Consider the following 21,081-nt stretch of genomic DNA (forward strand, 5'->3'; position numbering starts at 1 on the left):
CAAAGGGTTCACTTGATGGAAGGGATTCAGCATCCCCTCAAAAGCGGGGAGGGGTATCAGCCACAGGCTTCCGTGCTGTGTGTCCCTGTCTTGCCCATTTCTCTCCTTCAGCCAGTCCCTCCCTCATCTGCCAAGAACTGGAGGCCAAGCAGGCTCTAGGCCTTCAGCTTCCTGCTGGTTGGGAGCAGCCGTTTGTGGCTGTGTTTCGTGCAGGTCTTGCGATGCGGTCCCTCCTCTTATCAGCTCCACATATTCCTTTTGCAGAAGTCAGTGACACAAGATCTTCTCTGCATCGCACATCAAAGCTGCACAGATGGTAGATCTTCTCTTATCGAGGTGGACAGTGAGGAGGGCCCAGTGTGAACCAAATGCATCTAAACCTGAGCTTCTCAACTGAGGCTGATTCCTGCCCAGCTCCTCACAACCTGCCCTCCTCCCCGACCCGCCCCCGCAGCTGCCACCAGGGCATCTCCTAGAAAAGCCTGGAGACATCCTTGGTTCAGAACTTGGAGAAGAAGGGGATGTTGATACTGGCACCTAATGGGGAGAGGCCAGCGATGCTCTAAACACCCTGCAACTCAGCGTGTTCGTAGTGATTCTGAAGAGCCCTAAAGATGACTCAGAGTTGATGATGAAGGCAGGGAAGGATCTGCTGTACTTTCTTCTTGAAGGTGGACATAGGGGTCCTGCCACTCCAGGGAACCCCTTTCTCTTCTTTCTCTCCCTATTGTTCTTCACTGTATCCTCTCTGTCTCTCACACACACACCACACACTCCCCCCTTTCAAGGCTTCTGGAATGCCTGATGCCGGGAGAAGAGAGAGGACACACACACTCAGGTCTGGAAGCCGGGTGTTCACTGGGATTTATTGGGAATTCTGTGACCTGAAGGGGCCTTCCCAAGGATTAGGGAACGTGACGGGGCTTTAAGAGGAAAACCAGAGGCAGATCCAGGGTTAGTGGCACAGAGAACCTGCCGGAGTCCTGCTCTGGTTTCCCCCAGGCTGGTCCAGGTTCCAGGTTAATTCCCTTTCAGGACCTCATCGATCCAGGGCCGGTAGGGGGAGATCCGGGTGAAGACGGCCGGGGGCTTTGCATTGGACAGTCCATAGGAGACAATGCCCTGGGCCACCCCAGCACACAGAAGAGGGCCCCCCGAGTCTCCCTGTGGGACAGAGAAGGAAAAGGAGAGAGAAGGTGAGCAAGGGAAACCACCGCCTCCTCCCTGTGGTCCCAACTCTGAGCTGGTCGGACCTGCCATTAGGCTCAGGAACACTGGCTCCTCATAAGGTGATATGTCTCTGATGCTGTTCCCTTTCCTTCCTGGCACCCCCTGACCCTGGGCGGCACCCCCTGACCCTGAGCAGACCCTGGTCAGAGACCCCACGGGGCCGAGGGAGGAGGATCTGCAGAGGGACAGTCCCAGCTCCTCAGACCTGAGGTCTCACACTTTGTCACTGGCTGACACTGTGAACTCCGTCTCCTTCCAAACGTGTCTGCAACCTGGTCAGTGATTTGTGGAGACACCATAGTCTGAGAATCACCTTAAATGTAGATTTTGTGCTCTGGGGATTGCCCACACACAGCTGGAGATTGTGGTTAAAAGCAGAGAAGTGGCTGCAGGCCCGGGGCTCCATGAGTCTCAACTCCACCTCTTGCAGAATGCTGGAGGCTGGTTCATTCACAGCTGTTTGTCCCCAGCCGGCCACCCAGCACATTATCCCGGGATGGATAAAGGTGAAATGGGATGGAAGGGGGATTGTCCCCACGGCCAGGGTCAGGTTGGCTTTCTCCTTCAACTGTGAAGGAAATGAGGGCTGTCAGTGATGGAAATGGGCTTGGGGACGGGTGGAGGCAACCAGGGAGGGACAGGGCAGCTGCTCCACATGAGAGCCAGTTGCAGAGGCTGAGCTGAGGGGTGCTGGTGAGAGGCAGGTTGAAGCCCTGGAGAACAGAGGGCAGGGAGCGGGGAAGAAAGCTCTGGAGAACAGGGAGTGGGGAAGAGGAAGAAGAATTTGTACCTTCAGTAACATGATGTCGTGGAGACCAACATGCTCATATTTTGGGTAAGGAAACTGTTTTATGACTTCAAGCCTCTGCCATGTGTCTTCTTTCTTTTGTAAGTTATGAGCTCCGAGGATGACTGTTATAGACCTATGTGAGGGAAAAGAAGGACAAGGTGAAACGCTGATGGTGGGGTGTCTGCTGAGATATGCCCACTCTGAGAAAGGGCATGTAGTCTCTCCCAGGGTCAGCGATCTCTTCCCACCTCCCTTTTTTGAGCTACTCATGTATGAGAGGGGCTCAGGCTTTACTCAAGGAAGAGCTTTCCCAGGGACAGAGATAATTTCCAGGGCCTTCGGGACGCCAGGGAGTGAGCGGGCCACGGAGGACCCAGGGGACAGGGTAGGTACTTCCTAATCAAGGTTCCCTAATGAGGGCCACCTCTCTGAGGGCAGAGGTGTCCGAGGAAAGGGGGGAGTGGTGGGGTCTCAGGTGGACCCTGTTCTCTGTCTCCCATGGAAAGGATGGGTTCAGGACCCTGAGAACTAAGGGCCAGTGTTCTTGAAAAGGGCATGGAGGAAGTGGTCCAAGAACTGGGTGGGCCCCTGAAGAGTGAGTCCACATCGCTTGTGTTGGGGTTGGGGAGGGGCAGCCGCTTTTAGAAGAGGGGCACTGGGATGAGGTCCCCTTTCCTCTGAGGGGAGCTGAGCTCACAGTGACTGAGGGTCAGGACAGCCGTTCCAGTCTGAGGACGATTTCCTTACGGCCAAGTATTGTCTCTCCCAAAGAGACCCAGCCCTAGGAGCTCCCTCTCAGGCCCCCGAGGAGCTGTTCCTGGTTGCTCCCCTCCCATTTGGAGATAAACAAGACCCATCGTCTCACCTTCCTGCACAGTGCGCAGCCGTCAGCACAAAGTCCCTTCTTATCAGGAAACCACCACAAGCCGCCAGCTTACCATGCCAGGTGACAATTTGCAGGTAGGCCATGTAGGGGCGGGAGTGTGGCTTGCTCTCTGTGCCCCCGATGATCTCCCCTGGAACACAGAAGCCCAGGGCCTGAACACAGAGGGTGCACCAGCTGGCTTCAAGTTGGAACAGGCGTCTTTGGAATCCGCACTCGCCCTGAGTTCTGCCTTCTTCCTCTTGGGTGGCTCTGGTGTCTGCTGTCTTTGCTCCAGGCACAGCAGCCAAGCTGGCCTCGGACGCCTCGCAGTCATGCTCACCTGAGGTTTTCCCCCACTCCCATTCTGCCCTCACTCAACCCTCCTCTGTCCCTGTGCATGACCAGCTCTCCAGGTTCCTGTTTCCACCATCTCCATATCCCAGGTTGCTCAGAGATCAGCCAAGTTACAAGGCCAGAAGGTGAAGGGAACACAGGACTTTCAGCACCGTGTCACACATTCCATACAGAGAAGACCACCCCTTGGAGCCCCCTGCTCTGGGCTTTCCCTCAATCAATGTGGGCTCCCTCTTCCTGGGAACGACCATGGGCTGCAGAGAGAGGGTGTGCACAGCCCAAGTGGAAACTTCACTCTGGGGTGTTGGGGAGAAATCCTGGGGTTCTGTTTAAGGGTCAGCAATCTTCCGAGTAAATCTTGTTTTAGGGGTTGGTCCTGCAGCTTCCAGAAGGAGTGGCCGGGAAACTCACCAGCCTGGGTTCTGCAACACAGGAGGAGGAGCAGCAGCAGGGGGAGAGGAGGACGATGCATCTTCTCAGAGAGGCTGCCCAGGGCACGTGCTGCTTCTGTTTTCCAGTCTTGGGTTTTTAACTCCCAACAAGCGAGGGCAGGGCCAGACTGGTAACCGCAGAAACTGACTGGTCACGTACTCTTCTCTCAAACTGCGTCTGCTGTCTTTCTAATGAGAATTTCCCCCAGAGATGCCTTCTGTTTTGTTTGGATGAAGCTGAGGCCTGAACTTCCAAGTTTTGGCCTCAGGGATGAGCTCTCCAGTGTGGTTCCTCATTGGTGTGGAGGTGGAGGGCTCATGTCCTCCCCAGGCAGGGCAGCTGGTTAAGGCCCATCAGAGACATGGGTGGGGGAGCGTCTTTACACTGAGAATTCAGAAGCACATGCACTTTGAAGGCCATGGTGCACATTTTGCAAAAAGCCCCTGTGCATGCACTACATGTATGTGAGTACCTAGCACAACTTATACCCATGCAGGAGAATCAAAAGTTTCAGGAAATGGGGTTTATCCTTAAACGATGTGCAGTGGTCTCCATCAGTTTCTGCTTCTTGTCATTCCTTTTTATTCCAATCCACAGTAGAATGTAAGCTGCATGTCACTTAAAGAGGATTACCTGAAACTTGAAACACATGGTATGGATCTTTCTGTTTCTGCAAACCGGTAGTTCACTGGCTTAGAAGAAGGATCCAGAAGATGAAGCTGGAGTCAGCGTCTGTCAGCCCCTTGGGGTCCGAGTCATCCTGTGGGCTCCGCCCAGCTCCCCGCAGTGTCCACTGACTCCACCACTTCCTGAGGGCCAGGCTGTCAGGGTAGGCTGAGCGCTCTCCCCACATCTCCAGTGTCCAGCTCCTTGGAAAGGCGGTCTGCCCTGTGGCTGTGTGGATGTGCTATCCTTGGGATCTGGGGGTCAACAGTGGATGGGGCCTGAGCTGCAACTCAGTGTGTGTGCTGGTCTCCCAAGCAAACATCACGCATAGAGCCTCTGCTCCTTGTATTTCATGTTTTAAAACTCTTACTTAATTATACAAATATAAAAGGAGAGTTAGGGCAAAAATCATAAAAATGGTTTATTATCATTCCATGCAAGTTCTTTTATTTTTGAGAACCTGTTACATTTCTTCGTTTTTTAAAAAAATTGGAAAGTGCTTCCCTGGTGGCTCAGTGGTAAAAATCTGCCTGTGGGAGACATGGGTTCGATCTCTGATTCAAGAAGATCTTGCATGCTGCAGAGCAACTAAGTCTATGCGCCACAACTACTGAGCCAGTGCTCCAGCCCAGGAGCCACGGCAGCTGAGCCCATGTACCCCAGCTACTGAAGCCTGCACCTCTAGAGCCTGCGCTCTGCAACGAGAGAAGCTATCACAGTGAGAAGCCTGTGCATCATGACTAGAGAGTAGACTCCTCTTGTTGCAACTAGAGGAAAACCCCCCTGCAGCAACAAAGACCCAGGACAGCCAAAAACAAACAAATAAGGTGTGTACATGTGTTTGTTTTTCATATAGAGTTAGAGTTTATAATCAGATATGTTTATCAGGATTTCTTATGTCTACATTGATCAGTGGCAGAACTGGAAGCCCAGACCTGTGGGCTGACAGACAATGCGAAAAATGGAGTCTCTGGGTCCCTGGTCTGGGGCCAGCAGTAGCAGCTCTTTCTTGCATGGGGCCGGGCCTGTCTTCTAGGCCTCTTAGGGAACGTGGTGAAACCTGCATGAGGGCCCTTTAATGGCAGGCTCCTGAGAGCTAGCTAGAGTTCATGCTCCGTTTCCCTTGTTCAGATGTGTATGGGTGTGAGTGCAGGCATGCAACTCAGATGCTGGTGGGTATGGGATTCAGACCACCGAGGGTCACTTGGAGGAGGAAATTTTGGAGAACTTGACCTAACTCAGATTTCTCTTTTGGAAGACCTGGAGACACCGTGTCATTTCTGAAAGAAGATGACAATTGAATGGGGTGACTCTGATGTAGTTCAGGGGCCAGACTCACCCTGGCATTCTAGGGGAACTTTCTTTCGGACTCTTATGGCCCTGCTTCATTGTGACAGCTGTGGTTGACAAAGCCATCCTGAGGACTTCCAGGGCTCAGCCCTCCCCAGCATCCTGAGTTCTTGCACTTGGGAAATCTTCCTCCTTCTCACTTGGCAGATACTTCTCTGGCCCCAGACCCATTATTGAGGGGGATGGTGAGGATGGGGCAGAAGTGGGTGTAAGGATGCAAGGTATCAACAGCCCAAGCCTGGGACCATCTCCAGAAAGAGTCACGGGGAGTCTGCTATGGTGCATCTCTGCCCTGAATTGTAGTGTCTGAGGCACAAGGTTTGTGGGAAGAGGAGAAGTGAGAGGAGGAGGAGGGAGGAGCAGGAGAAGGAGGAGGAGGAGGAAGGGCTAGGCTGAATAATGGCACCCAGGAATATCCAGGTCCTGATCCTCTGAACCTATGAGTGTCACCTTATATGGTCACAGGAACTTTGCAGATGTGATTAAGAATCTTGAGATGAGGAGATTACCCATGTTATCCAGGTGGGCGCTAAATGTAATTACATGCATCCTTACAAGAGACAGGCAGAGGGAAATTCTACTATGAGAGAAGGCCCTGTGACAACCTCAGCAGAGAGAGAGAGAAAGAGAGAGAAGCAAAGTCACTACTCTGTGGGCTTTGAAGACAGAGGAAAGGACCATGAGCCAAGGAATCCGAGCTATGCCACTATAGAAGTTGGAAAAGTTATCAGCCTCTGGGGGGAGTGCAGCCTTGCCAACACCTCGGTTTGGGGCTAGTGAGAGTAATTTCAGACTTCTGACCTCCAGAAATGTAAGAGAAACAATGAGTACTGAATTAACCCACTGTGCATGCATGCTAAGTCACTTCAGTCGTGTTCAACTTTTTGCGACCACGGAGGAGCCTGGTAGGCTCCTTGGGATTCTCCAGGCAAGAATACTGGAGTGGGTTGCCATGCCCTCCTCCAGGGGATCTTTCCGACCCAGGGATTGAACCCACATCTCTTCTGTCTCCTGTATCGGCAGGTGAGTTCTTTACCATTAGCGCCACCTGGGAAGCCTCTTTAACCCACTAAGTTGGCAGTATTTTGTTACAGTGACTATATTAAAATAATACAGTGATCAAAGGATTTCATGGGTCTGACCTGACACAGTCTGAACAACACTGTAAACATTTGGAACAAGTCGGTGGCATACTTGACACCCACCTATAACTGGTGGGAGCCATCACATCTTCCAGAAGCAGGAAGAGAATTCCTTTTTGCTTTATTTCAGAAATGCAGCACTAATTTCCATTCTTAGAGGAATAAACGTAAGTTAAAAAAAATAAAAATAGAAACAGAAAAGGCAGAGAAGAGTTAGAGACAGGCTAGAAACAAAGAGCAAGGGCAACAAATAGAAAATGGTAACAAGTATGGTAGATATTATACCAATACTCGTTTTGAATACTACTGCTCTAAATGCACCAATTAAAATGCAGAGGTGCACAAACTGCTGGGCGGGGTACTCAATCTTGGGGGCTAATGATGCTAATACAGTAATAAGTATCTTCAATACTTACTATACCTGATGCTTTAACCCCTCATCTCTTATTTAATTCTCATCATTCTTATGCCCAATTTACAGATGACTGGGAAGGGGGAGCCTAAGAAAGATGAAGAAATTTGCCCAAAATACAGTTGGTAAGGGGTCCTACCAGGATCCCAATGCAGTCTGATTCCAAGCTCTTAATTCAATCTGTCTTATTCCCAAATGCATGCTATAAATAAGGGTTCTGTAAGAAAAAGGTAATTCTTTCCCAAGCCTTGACAATGTCATTTTGCATTTAACTCAGAGATACTTGTCTTGAGCATCCCTGGTGGCTCAGATGGTAAAGAATCTGCCTGCAATGCAGGAGACTTGGGTTTGACCGCTGGGTTGGGAAGATCCCCTGGAGGAGGTCATTGCAACCCACTCCAATATTCTTGCCTGGAGGATTCCATGGGCAGAGGAGCCCAGTGGACTACAGTCCATGGGGTTGCAAAGAGCTGGACATGACTGAGTGACTAAGCACACACACTTGTCTTAGGAGATGCACTCCTCTCATCCTTTTATAACACTCTTCTTATAAGCACTGAAAAAATCAACCCTTCCCAAGAGATCTTGGTGCTTCCATCCCTCCATCATGGCAGTATCAACAGACCAGCCAAATATTCAAAATTACATCAGACATATGGCATGCAGGGGGAAGAGAAGGTTCTTTCTGCTTGGTTGTAAGAGATAAGGAAATGCAGGAATAAGGAGCAACTAAAAGGAAGAATCATTATCTGAGAAAACATTGATTCACATCCTGGAGGGCTAAGGGAAGAGTCCTGAGTAGCATCCCCTTAATTAACTGAAACAACAGATTGGAGAGCATAAAAGAAACCCTTGAAGGCAGGCCCTCAGACTCTGGCCATGCTGTCTCAGAGCAACGTCCTGACTCCATTTCTGGCAGCAACCATTATCCGACAAGCTTCATGGGAGCATATTGAAAAAACAACAACAACAACAACAGTTGATGCCATACAGCCTTCCTCCAACAGGTAAGAGAAGATCCCCATGGATAGATTTGATTCGAAGTTACATAGAACTCTCTTTTGTTGCCCTGGCTGATGCTGGTTGCTGATAGACTGACAGCACTGCAAGGTTTACTAGAGAAGCCTGCCAGACTTAAAGGACTTTACCCAAACCCATGGGAAAGGGATGGTTTGAGACAGTTTCACATGACTACTGGATACACAGGGAGGCTGATGAGAGGAGATGAGACAGGGCAGGGACTGACACAAAGCCAACTATTCTCAGGTGTGCAGTGAGCCTACAAGTGAGGTGAGAAAGTGAAACAAGAAATTCTTCTGCCATCATTCACCCCAGAGGGAGCTCTCCCATGGAGACACCGGCTTCCACCTTCGCTCAGCCTTTTGCTTTGCTAGCTACTCAGTTCACCATCGCCTTCAAGCACCAGCACAGTAATACATACATACATACATATGTACATAGCTACAGAAAGAGAGGAGAGAGAGAAAGAAAACGTCCTTAGGCACAAGGGAGAGAGCCTAGGAGTCCCATAACGAAGGACTGTAGCACAACGGGGCTTCCCAGGTGGCACTAGTGGTAAAGAACCCGCCTGCCAATGTAGGTTAGATGTAAGAGACGTGGGTTCAATCCCTGGGTCGGGAAGATCATGGCAACCCACTGGAGGAGGGCATGGCAACCCACTCCAGTATTCTTGCCTGGAGAATCCCATGGACAGAGGAGCCTGGCAGGCTGCAGTCCATAAGGTTGCAAAGAAAAGGTCATGACTGGAGCGACTTAGCTTGCATGCATAACAGAATGAAGGTCAGGAGCAAAGGGAAACGTTCAAGTAAAGCTAAACATTAGAAAAGCACAAATGGGTTCCAGCTAAAGTACAGAAGGAACAAATTATGTATGCCTTATCCTCTTCTGTCTCATTGGACATGAAGCAGGCATAGGTGTCTGGTATTCATCTAAGTGGCAAAATGAATTATATAGACAAAACCAGTGGTTTCAGGAAAGGGGATGTTCATTGCGTCCTGTAACTGCTAAGCACAATTTACCATCATGGAAAACTCCAACATGAATGGAACCTTCCAGATCAAGCCTCATTGACCTTCTCCATATTCCCATTCATTAGTCCCCACTAAAGAACCCAGAGTTCATTCAAACTCTTCTTAAACATGATCACTAATGATTGACTAATTTATTATTCTCTTAAGCAACCTATCAACAACCTGCAGAGTAACTACCTCAGAGAATCCATTACAGATCCTTCAGGCAAGAAGAGACTAACCTCTGAGACTTGAGCGGATGGACTGCTGTTACTGCAAAGGAGCATTAGAAGGATTTGCAAGTTCTAGATTCCAGCTTCATCAGATTCTGCCCAGATACACTCCTCTCCCGATTTTCAGAATCCCAAATAATGCCTTACTTTACGTAAGAGACCTGGGAATTAAAAATGTACAGCAAGTCATCACAGGAATAGACATAGGTTTGGTTTTTAGAACTCTGCAGTCTGGGGAACATAGCAGATGTGCTTGAAAACTCAGTTATAATAGTTAAAAATTTTGTTATTTGAATCACATTAATGTGTCTGAATCTAAATTCTATGTTAGTAAAGCAATGGTAATGGTAATTCCCAAGGTCGTGATGGGAAAACAGAGGCAAACCTCAGATCCTGACATCTGTGTATATTCTATTTCAATCAAATGATTCCTCATGTGAGATTAGGGACCCCAGCATCCCTGGAACAACCATTCTTCTATATCTACATTCCCATTAGCAGGACTAGATTTCTCTGCCTTTGATGGTATAGCAGAAGGGCCCTTCGTAGGAAATGAAGCATAAGCTTTGATAGCAAGATTCATAAAATAGAGATAACTCTACCTACTTCACAGGATAGTTATAAAAGTAATAATACATCTAAGAGAGTGACAATAATTGATACTCATGAGCTCTTTAAAGTCCTAATTCCAATCCCATTTGCTCTTATGATAATGTATGTAAAGTCCAATCATAGAGTATGATCTCTTCCCCTACCTAATATTCTTTGATCACTCTCTTCTGCCTATGAACCTTTGGTTAGCAGGGAGAGAGAGATGCAGATTAACATTTTTCAAATTGCAGATAACCATGTTTGAAGGGCGGTGTAGCTTGCATTTTAATCTGGAGTGGAATAAAATGGGATGGAAAGGAGTGGCAGCTTAGACTGGATTGCACGTGATTAAGGATAAGTATTGTTTCCTGCAACTTTGGATTCATTTGTATGTTTGTAGGTTTGTGCCTTTGTACTCACACATACCTATGGTATATGTGTTGGGTCTTTTTGCAAATATATTTCCTACTGTGGTCATTGTCTTAAACATGCATATGCTTCTGAATTCTCAGTGTAAAGATTCTCCCTGACTCATGTCTCTGATGGGTCTTAATCACCTGCCCTGCCTGGGAAGGACATGAGCCCTCCACCTCCACACCAATGAGGAACCACACTGGAGAGTTCATCCCTGAAGCCAAAACTTGGAAGTTCAGGCCTCAGCTTCACCTCACATAAAACAGAGGGCATCTCTACGGGAAATTCTGATTAGAAAGACAGCAGGCACAGTTTGAGAGAAGAGTATGTGACCAGTCAGTTCCTGTGGTTACCAGCCTGGCCCTGCCCTCGCTTGTTGGGAGTTAAAAACCCAAGACTGGAAAACAGAAGCAGCACGTGCCCTGGGCAGCCTCTCTGAGAAGATGCATCGTCCTCCTCTCCCCCTGCTGCTGCTCCTCCTCCTGTGTTGCAGAACCCAGGCTGGTGAGTTTCCCGGCCACTCCTTCTGGAAGCTGCAGGATCAACCCCTAAAACAAGATTTACTCGGAAGATTGCTGACCCTTAAACAGAACCCCAGGATTTCTCCCCAACACCCCAGAGTGAAGTTTCCACTTGGGCTGTGCACACCTTCTCTCTGCAGCTCATGGTTGTTCTCAGGAAGAAGGAGCCCACCTTGGGGGGCCCCAAGGGGTGGTCTTCTCTGTATGGAATGTGTGACACGGTGCTGAAAGTCCTGTGTTCCCTTCACCTTCTGGCCTTGTAACTTGGCTGATCTCTGAGCGACCTGGGATATGGAGATGGTGGAGACAGGAACCTGGAGAGCTGGTCATGCATGGGGACAGAGGAGGGTTGAGTGAGGGCAGAATGGGAGTGGGGGAAAACCTTAGGTGAGCGTGACTGCGAGGCATCCGAGGCCAGCTTGGCTGCTGTGCCTGGAGCAAAGACAGCAGACACCAGAGTCACCCGAGAGGAAGAGGGCAGAACACGGGGCGAGTGCGGATTCCAAAGACGCCTGTTCCAACTTGAAGCCAGCTGGTGCACCCTCTGTGTTCAGGCCCTGGGCTTCTGTGTTCCAGGGGAGATCATCGAGGGCACAGAGAGCAAGCCACACTCCCGCCCCTACATGGCCTACCTGCAAATTGTCACCTGGGATGGTAAGCAGAAGGCTTGTGGTGGTTTCCTGATAAGAAGGGACTTTGTGCTGACGGCTGCGCACTGTGCAGGAAGGTGAGACGATGGGTCTTGTTTATCTCCAAATGGGAGGGGAGCAACCAGGAACAGCTCCTCGGGGGCCTGAGAGGGAGCTCCTAGGGCTGGGTCTCTTTGGGAGAGACAATACTTGGCCTTAAGGAAATCATTCTCAGACTGGAACGGCTGTCCTGACCCTCAGTCACTGTGAGCTCAGCTCCCCTCAGAGGAAAGGGGACCTCATCCCAGTGCCCCTCTTCTAAAAGCGGCTGCCCCTCCCCAACCCCAACACAAGCGATGTGGACTCACTCTTCAGGGGCCCACCCAGTTCTTGGACCACTTCCTCCATGCCCTTTTCAAGAACACTGGCCCTTAGTTCTCAGGGTCCTGAACCCATCCTTTCCATGGGAGACAGAGAACAGGGTCCACCTGAGACCCCACCACTCCCCCCTTTCCTCGGACACCTCTGCCCTCAGAGAGGTGGCCCTCATTAGGGCACCTTGATTAGGAAGTACCTACCCTGTCCCCTGGGTCCTCCGTGGCCCGCTCACTCCCTGGCGTCCCGAAGGCCCTGGAAATTATCTCCGTCCCTGGGAAAGTTCTTCCTTGAGTAAAGCCTGAGCCCCTCGCATACATGAGTAGCTCAAAAAAGGGAGGTGGGAAGAGATCGCTGACCCTGGGAGAGACTACATGCCCTTTCTCAGAGTGGGCGTATCTCAGCAGACACCCCACCGTCAGCGATTCACCTTGTCCTTCTTCTCCCTCACATAGGTCTGTAACAGTCACCCTCGGAGCCCATAACTTACAAAAGAAAGAAGACACATGGCAGAGGCTTGAAGTCATAAAACAGTTTCCTTACCCAAAATATGAGCATGTTGGTCTCCACGACATCATGTTACTGAAGGTACAAATTCTTCTTCCTCTTCCCCACTCCCTGTTCTCCAGAGCTTTCTTCCCCGCTCCCTGCTCTCTGTTCTCCAGGACTGCCTTCCCCACTCCCTGTTCTCCAGGACTTCTCCTTCAGGTCCCATTACCTTCACACTTTCCCAACCTGCCTCTCACCAGCACCCCTCAGCTCAGCCTCTGCAACTGGCTCTCATGTGGAGCAGCTGCCCTGTCCCTCCCTGGTTGCCTCCACCCGTCCCCAAGCCCATTTCCATCACTGACAGCCCTCATTTCCTTCACAGTTGAAGGAGAAAGCCAACCTGACCCTGGCCGTGGGGACAATCCCCCTTCCACCCCACTTCACCTTCATCCATCCTGGGATAATGTGCCGGGTGGCCGGCTGGGGACAAACAGCTGTGAATGAACCAGCCTCCAGCACTCTGCAAGAGGTGAAGCTGAGACTCATGGAGCCCCAGGCCTGCAGTCACTTCTCTGCTTTTAACCACAATCTCCAGCTGTGTGTGGGCAATCCCCAGAGCACAAAATCTGCATTTAAGGTGATTCTCAGACTACAGAGTTCTCCACAAATCACTGACCAGGTTGCAGACACGTTTGGAAGGAGATGGAGTTCACAGTGTCAGCCAGTGACAAAGTGTGAGACCTCAGGTCTGAGGAGCTGGGACTGTCCCTCTGCAGATCCTCCTCCCTCGGCCCCGTGGGGTCTCTGACCAGGGTCTGCTCAGGGTCAGGGGGTGCCGCCCAGGGTCAGGGGGTGCCAGGAAGGAAAGGGAACAGCATCAGAGACATATCACCTTATGAGGAGCCAGTGTTCCTGAGCCTGATGGCAAGTCCGACCAGCTCAGAGTTGGGACCAGGGGGAGGAGGCGGTGGTTTCCCTGGCTCACCCTCTCTCTCTCCCTTTCCTTCTCTGTCCCACAGGGAGACTCGGGGGGCCCTCTTCTGTGTGCTGGGGTGGCCCAGGGCATTGTCTCCTATGGACGGCCCGATGCAAAGCCCCCAGCCGTCTTCACCCGGATCTCCCCTTACCGGCCCTGGATCGATGAGGTCCTGAAAGAGAATTAACCTGGAACCTGGGCCAGCCTGGGGGAAACCAGAGCAGGACTCCGGCAGGTTCTCTGTGCCACTCACCCTGGATCTGCCTCTGGTTTTCCTCTTAAAGCCCCGTCACGTTCCCTAATCCTTGGGAAGGCCCCTTCAGGTCACAGAATTCCCAATAAATCTCAGTGAACACCCGGCTTCCAGACCTGAGTGTGTGTGTCCTCTCTCTTCTCCCGGCATCAGGCATTCCAGAAGCCTTGAAAGGGGGGAGTGTGTGGTGTGTGTGTGAGAGACAGAGAGGATACAGTGAAGAACAATAGGGAGAGAAAGAAGAGAAAGGGGTTCCCTGGAGTGGCAGGACCCCTATGTCCACCTTCAAGAAGAAAGTACAGCAGATCCTTCCCTGCCTTCATCATCAACTCTGAGTCATCTTTAGGGCTCTTCAGAATCACTACGAACACGCTGAGTTGCAGGGTGTTTAGAGCATCGCTGGCCTCTCCTCATTAGGTGCCAGTATCAACATCCCCTTCTCCTCCAAATTCTGAACCAAGGATGTCTCTAGGCTTTTCTAAATGTCCCCCAAGGACGAGGTCATGTTGGTGGGGGTGTGGAGGGGTAGGCAGGGTGTTGTGAGGAGCTGGGCAGGAATCAGCCTCAGTTGAGAAGCTCAGGTTTAGATGCGTTTGGTTCACACTGGGCCCTCCTCACTGTCCACCTCGATAAGAGAAGATCTACCATCTGTGCAGCTTTGATGTGCGATGCAGAGATCTTGTGTCACTGACTTCTGCAAAAGGAATACGTGGAATTGATAAGAGGAGGGACCGCATCACAAGTCCTGCACGAACCACAGCCACAAACGGCTGTTCCCAACCACACTGGCCTATGTGACCTCCACAACGTCCACCACTGTGGGCCACACAGAGGGAGAGGGTCATTCCCGTGAGGACAGGGGGACACGAGCTCTGTATCCTCGCCCAGGAGTAGAACAGCCTTGATGTGCAGGGTGGAGCCTGCCCCCTGTTCTGTGTGAGTACCTGCTCCTGTGAGCGCACCTGAACTGGGTAACAGGCTCGTCCTTCATGCCGAGTGTCAGCCTCCACCCCTGCTTCTGTGTCCTGGAGACCAGCCCGGAGTCAACAGTCCTGCAGAGTCTTCATGTGGAGCAGATCAGGGACCTGGGAGAGGAGATGGAGCTGCCACCTGGGGGCAGTGAAGGACTGACCACGTCCTACCCTGTGCTCCGATGGAGGCCCTGTAAGGCTACCATCACCTAGAGGGGTCTTAAGATGGGGGGGCAGGACCAGGAGTCGAGCTGGCTCAGTCTTTCTCCTTTCATGTCCTCAGGGGGACTCTGGGGTGTGACAATGTAACCCCCGGGCATTGTCTTCTATGGACAAAATAATGTGTCACCTCCAGGGTCCTGCACCAAAGTCTCAAGTTTCCTGCCCTGGATAAAGAAAACCATGAAAAGCCTCTGACTGCAGGAACCAGAACATCTTCCCTGGGGCTGATCCAGAATCACACTGCAGGGTTGGGGTGCCCGCAGCTCAGTAACTGTCTCTCAGCAGAGCTCGAAGGACTGGTTGCTTATTTATTCACTGACTCCTATTCACACTCACTGTGTGTTTAGAAAGGCAATGACAGGATTCTGCTGTTTTCTGCTTCCTCCTCTCCCCTCTCCCACCATCTCTTCCCCTAAACCCCATGCAAAGCTGTCACCCAGGTCTGTTTACCCACACCTGTCTTCCAGGGCCGGCCCTCCCGCCAGGGCTGAAGCTGAGCACCATCAGGGGAAAACATGAACCTCTCTGGTTCTGGGGCTCAGGGTGAACTCCTTAGCTTCTTGCTCTGGGTACATGGCAGGGAGGAGTGGGTCACACCATGATTCCCCAACACCAAGAGCACAGCCTGGGGCTGCAGCTCCAGGACAGAGACGCTCCTACTGGGAAGCGGGGTCTACCTGAGCTGACCTTTAACCCCCACAGCCAGGGGAGCCGGCCCAGAGCAGGGCTGGGTCTCCTGAGAAGCCCCTCGTTCTCATCCAGACTGAGTAGGAGTATTATTACATGTAACTCTGGAACATCAGTCATTTTGTTTCTAGACATGAAACAAATCTCTGCTCTGCTCACTGGAGCATACTTGCCCCCTGTGGGAGGGGGCAGCAGGGAGGGAAGAGAAGGAACAGGGCAGCCTTATTTTTTTACTCTTGATGTGCTGTGCTTAGTCGCTCAGTCGCTCAGTCGTGTCCGACTCTTTGTGAACCCATAAACTGTAGCCTGCCAGGCTCCTCTGTCCATGGAATTCTCTAGGCAAGAATATTGGAGTGGGTAGCTTTCCCTTCTCCAGGGGATCTTCCCAACCCAGGGATCGAACCCAAGTCTCACCACATTGCAGGTGGATTCTTTACCAGCTGAGCTACCAAGGAAGCCCACTGTTAAGACAGCAGGTAGAAATGTCACTGCACACGCTCAAATGGTAGGAACACCCATTTGAAAGGCAATTAGAATCTGATTCTAAACACTCATCCATTGGATGGACCAGAAACAGGCTCCCTGTCATGGCTGCAAGCTCTTGCCTGTGCAAACCAAACTGCAGTCAGGGAGGCCCATGTGGTCTGGACAAATGGAGAAATGCCTCTGCTCTTAGGCCGTCACGGTTACTGCTGCTCCATAGCATCCAAGACGACCTAGACTTTTCATCCTTGGGAAGGTCTTGGTTTGGAGAGTATGTGATTTTTGCTGGGCAAGGATCTCCCTATGCTGGTCTCCCCTCACCAGACACTTCCATCTACCAGCCCTCCAGGGTCTTGACTGTTGTGCTGAGCTGCCTGGGAGCCGAGCCTGAGTTCCAGCGCTTGGCTGGTGCCGCCCTACACACAGCACTGTGCTTCTCTGAGGCATGTGTCAATACTTTGGGATACAGTTACCCTAAAGGCAGGCCCTTTCTCCTCTGGTTGTGCACAAATCACACAGCAACACAGTCTCCTAGTGACCTGGGGCACGTGTACAAAGGAAGAGCAGTTCTTCTCTTCTGCTTTAAAGACACAGCTTCTGATTTAGAGCTGAAAAAATCCCCAGACGTACTAGGACCCAGCTCGTTGATTGAAAATTACACAAAAAGAAAATAAAGAAACAAAAACATAGTGTTTAAAAAGGTGCCCAACCACTTATATATTCAGCTCAAGTATAACGTTTACTTTGAGGAAATGGTTCTGTGGTTTGAAAAAGTGTAAGAATATTTGTTGCAGACTTGTCCTCCTTCGAGAGATGAGGAGGACAGTTCCAGGAGGGACAGTGAGAGCTTGGAGGCCCCACAGAGTTAGGACGGAGCCTGGGCTCAGCCAGGCCCCCTGAGAGTCAGGCCAGCAAGAGGACTTCCATGTTTTCTAACCCTGCCCACTGATGTCTTCCTGCCATCCCTGGACAAGACAGGAGCCTCTGCTCAGATACCTCCCTCCACACACAGTGAGTCCCTGGGTTCCCATGGCAGCCGATCTCTGACAAGTACTCAGACAGCTTCTTGGTGAGCTGTTCTGTCTACTCATGGGCACAATCAGATGAAGGTGGGTAAGCACCTAAAACATGCTGATTTCTTCAAATCTTCTGGTCTGTGGAAATGTCCTCCATCCCCCACTTTTGAGGAAACAGTCCTTAACTTGTTTAAAGATCTTTGCAATGGAAATAAGAAACAAAATAAAATAAAATATCCCTGGACTTCCCTGGTGGCTCAGTGGATAAGAATCTGCCTGCTAATGCAGAGAGCATGAGTTCGATCCTTCATCTGGGAAGATTCCATGTGATTCAGAACAAGTAAGCCTATGCAGAACAACTACTGAGCCCGAGTGCTGTAACTACTGAAGCCTGTGTGCCTAGAGTCGATGCTCTGCAGCAAGCGTAGCCACCACAACGAGAGGCCTGCACACCTGAACGAAGGATAGCCACAACTAGAGAAAGCCCACACAGAGCAATGAAGACCCTGCACAGCCAGAAATAAATAAATCAGATCAGATCAGTCGCTCAGTTGTGTCCGACTCTTTGCAACCCCGTGAATCCCAGCACGCCAGGCCTCCCTGTCCATCACCAACTCCCGGAGTTCACTGAGACTCACGTCTATCGAGTCAGTGATGCCATCCAGCCATATCATCCTCTGTCGTCCCCTTCTCCTCTTGCCCCCAATCCCTCCCAGCATCAGAGTCTTTTCCAATGAGTCAACTCTTCACATGAGGTGGCCAAAGTATTGGAGTTTCAGCTTTAGCATCATTGCTTCCAAAGAAATCCCAGGGCTGATCTCCTTCAGAATGGACTGGTTGGATCTCCTTGCAGTCCAGGGGACTCTCAAGAGTCTTCTCCAACACCACAGTTCAAAAACATCAATTCTTCAGCGCTCAGCCTTCTTCACAGTCCAACTTTCACATCCATACATGACCACAGGAAAAACCATAGCCTTGACTAGACAAAACTTCATTGGCAAAGCAATGTCTCTTCTTTTGAATATGCTCTCTAGGTTGGTCATAACTTTCCTCCCAAGGAGTAAGCGTCTTTTAATTTCATGGCTGCAGTCACCATCTGCAATGATTTTGGAGCCCCAAAAATAAAGTCTGACACTGTTTCCACTGTTTTCCCATCTATTTCCCATGAAGTGGTGGGACCGGATGCCATGATCTTCGTTTTCTGAATGTTGAGCTTTAAGCCAACTTTTTCACTCTCCACTTTCACTTTCATCAAGAGGCTTTTGAGTTCCTCTTCACTTTCTGCCATAAGGGTGGTGTCATCTGCATATCTGAGGTTATTGATATTTCTCCCGGCAACCTTGATTCCAGCTTGTGTTTCTTCCAGTCCAGCGTTTCTCATGATGTGCTCTGCATATAAGTTAAATAAGCAGGGTGACAATATGCAGCCTTGACGTTCTCCTTTTCCTATTTGGAACCAGTCTGTTGTTCCATGTCCAGTTCTAACTGTTGCTTCCTGACCTGCATACAAATTTCTCAAGAGGCAGGTCAGGTGGTCTGGTATTCCCATCTCTTTCAGAATTTTCCACAGTTTATTGTGATCCACGCAGTCAAGGGCTTTGGCATAGTCAATAAAGCAGAAATAGATGTTTTTCTGGAACTCTCTTGCTTTTTCCATGATCCAGCGGATGTTGGCAATTTGATCTCTGGTTCCTCTGCCTTTTCTAAAACCAACTTGAACATCAGGAAGTTCACAGTTCATAAATAAATAAATGAATAAAATTTTAAAAATATCTGTAATGACCTCCAGTGAAATGCCTCTACTGACCAAGGCCTCTCCCCCCAGACCCACAAGAAGATTCAGTTCCCAATATACCTGGGGAGAGAACCACCAGGCCAGCTCTGGGGATGATGGACCTGAAAGGTCAAGACCTTGCTAGTCTGTTTTGGGAATGTGCTTTGGGACAGGAATGGCTCTGCCTTCCCTGCCCATGACCATGCTGCTGCTGGTACCACAGCGGTCTTGCAGGGTTTATTTCCTGTCTCTGTATCCCACAGAACAAGACTTTCGGCCAACGAATGTTTTACCGTGAAAGAACGTTGAAGCCATGAGTTAATGTCCCATATCACCCAGAAACAGCTGGCCTGAGAATTGTGTAAGACTTGGTAATGTAGATAGTGGAAAGACAACCACCTTCAAGATTGGGATGCTGTCTTTCAGGATGTGGTATATGCTTTAAGCCAGCAGTGAGTATAGGGTGGTGTTTCTCTCCTAGCTAGAATACATGGTTCTAGAGACAAAGAAGTGACCATAAGAGTGGCTCTCATTCCTACTATTAAACCTATTAACTCAGTCTCAGAAGTTTACTTCTATCTCTATGACCTTGGACTCTTCTGATTTTTAGAGGCCTTAATTTGTAGGAAAGCAATAGACAGACAGATAAACTTACTAAGCAAGTTAGGTGGGTGATCCTAACTGCCAAGGGAAGATGAGATTCCCTGTGTTACATCTTGGTAACTTGGTATTTCCATTCCTATCAGTGATGGTCAGTGAAAGGCTACTTTAGCCAATAAACTTAAGACCACTAAAATCCTTCAAGAATAAAGTGTTGAGTCACCACATCAGATAAAGAATCCCACTAGCTGAGATACTTGAGATAAGATTCCTCTGTATGCTTCTCAGATGAGAAAATTCCTGTCCTTGTAATGACCTCCCAGTATCCTTGGTCAAGAACCCTTTCAAATTTCCTGGAGAAAGAGATATATGTGTGTGTGTGTGTGTGTGTGTGTGTGTGTATCCATCTGGTCTAATGTGTTATTTAGGCCTTTGTTTTCTTATTTGTTTTTTATCTGAATGATCTGTCCATTGAAGTAATTAGGGTGTTAAAGTCCCATATTTTTACTGCATTACCGTCAATTTCTCCCTTTATGCTTGTTAATATTTATGTTTTTAGGTGCTCCTATGTTGGTTGTGTATATATCTAAAATTGATACATCTTCTGCGTGAATTGATCCCTTGATCATTATGTAATGTCCTTATTTGTCTCTTGTCACAGTCTTTGTTTTAAAACTATTTTGTCTTATGCAAGTGTTGCTACCCTGGCTTTAACTTTGTTTCCATTTCCTTGGAGTACTTTTTCTATCCCCTCATTTTCAGTCTGTGTGTTATCTTTAGATCTGAAGTGAGTCTCTTGTAGGCAGCATATGTGTGACTCTTGTCTCTGTATCCATTTAGGTACTCCATGTCTTTTAATTGGCTCTTTTAGCCCATTTATATTTAAAGTAGTTATTGATAGGTGTGTACTTTTTGCCATTTTGTTCATTGTTTTTCAGTTGTTTTTGTGCTTCTTTTTTTGTTTCTTCTTTTGCTCTCTTCCCTTGTGATTTGATGACTATCCTTAGTGTTACATTTGGATTCTTTTCTCTTTTTTCTGTGTGTGTATCTAGCATAGATTTTTGGTGCGTGATTACCATCAGGCTTATATATATATATATATGAATATATATACATCAGTATTCTATAACTGTAATTATTTTCAATTGTTGGCCTCTTAAGTTTAACACACCCTTATGACTCTGCATTTTTATCCCTCTCATTGTTCATTTTTTTGACATTGTATTTTATGGCTTTTTATTTCAAGTATTCCTTAACTACCTATTGTGGATATAGATGATTTTACTATTTTCATCTTTTAACTTTCTTACTAGCTTTATAAGTGTTGATAGCTACCCTGAAGGTTGTTGCTGTTCAGTTGCTCAGTCATGTCCAACTCTGCGACCTCATGGACTGCAGCATGCCAGGCTTCCCTGTCCTTCACTCTCTCCCAGACAAATATACCTTCATTTTTCCTTACCAATGAGACTTTTTCTCTGATAATTTTCATACTTCTAGTTGTAGTCTTTTCTTTTTCGTTTAGGGAAGACCATATAACATTTCTTATAAGGCTGTCTTTGTGTTGCTGAACTCCTAG

At 49.1% G+C, this 21,081-nt stretch overlaps 2 protein-coding genes across 2 annotated transcripts; one reads left to right on the forward strand and one right to left on the reverse strand.

Annotated features, from left to right (window-relative positions):
- Positions 1-849: 849 nt before the first annotated feature.
- LOC133234393 (mast cell protease 2-like) lies at positions 850-3,767 on the reverse strand. Its single transcript, XM_061394883.1, has 5 exons — positions 3,651-3,767; positions 2,886-3,036; positions 2,021-2,153; positions 1,544-1,798; positions 850-1,164 (listed from the first exon to the last, which is right to left on the reverse strand). Exons 1-5 carry the CDS (start codon positions 3,709-3,711, stop codon positions 1,021-1,023), a joined length of 744 nt encoding a protein of 247 aa, XP_061250867.1. The 5' UTR covers positions 3,712-3,767; the 3' UTR covers positions 850-1,020.
- A 3,047-nt stretch (positions 3,768-6,814) lies between these two features.
- Positions 6,815-13,867, forward strand: LOC133234394 (mast cell protease 2). Its single transcript, XM_061394885.1, has 5 exons — positions 6,815-11,013; positions 11,607-11,757; positions 12,490-12,622; positions 12,906-13,160; positions 13,543-13,867. Exons 1-5 carry the CDS (start codon positions 10,953-10,955, stop codon positions 13,684-13,686), a joined length of 744 nt encoding a protein of 247 aa, XP_061250869.1. The 5' UTR covers positions 6,815-10,952; the 3' UTR covers positions 13,687-13,867.
- Positions 13,868-21,081: the final 7,214 nt, after the last annotated feature.

The sequence above is a fragment of the Bos javanicus genome, chromosome 21, assembly GCF_032452875.1.
Source record: "Bos javanicus breed banteng chromosome 21, ARS-OSU_banteng_1.0, whole genome shotgun sequence".
NCBI lineage: Eukaryota > Metazoa > Chordata > Mammalia > Artiodactyla > Bovidae > Bos > Bos javanicus.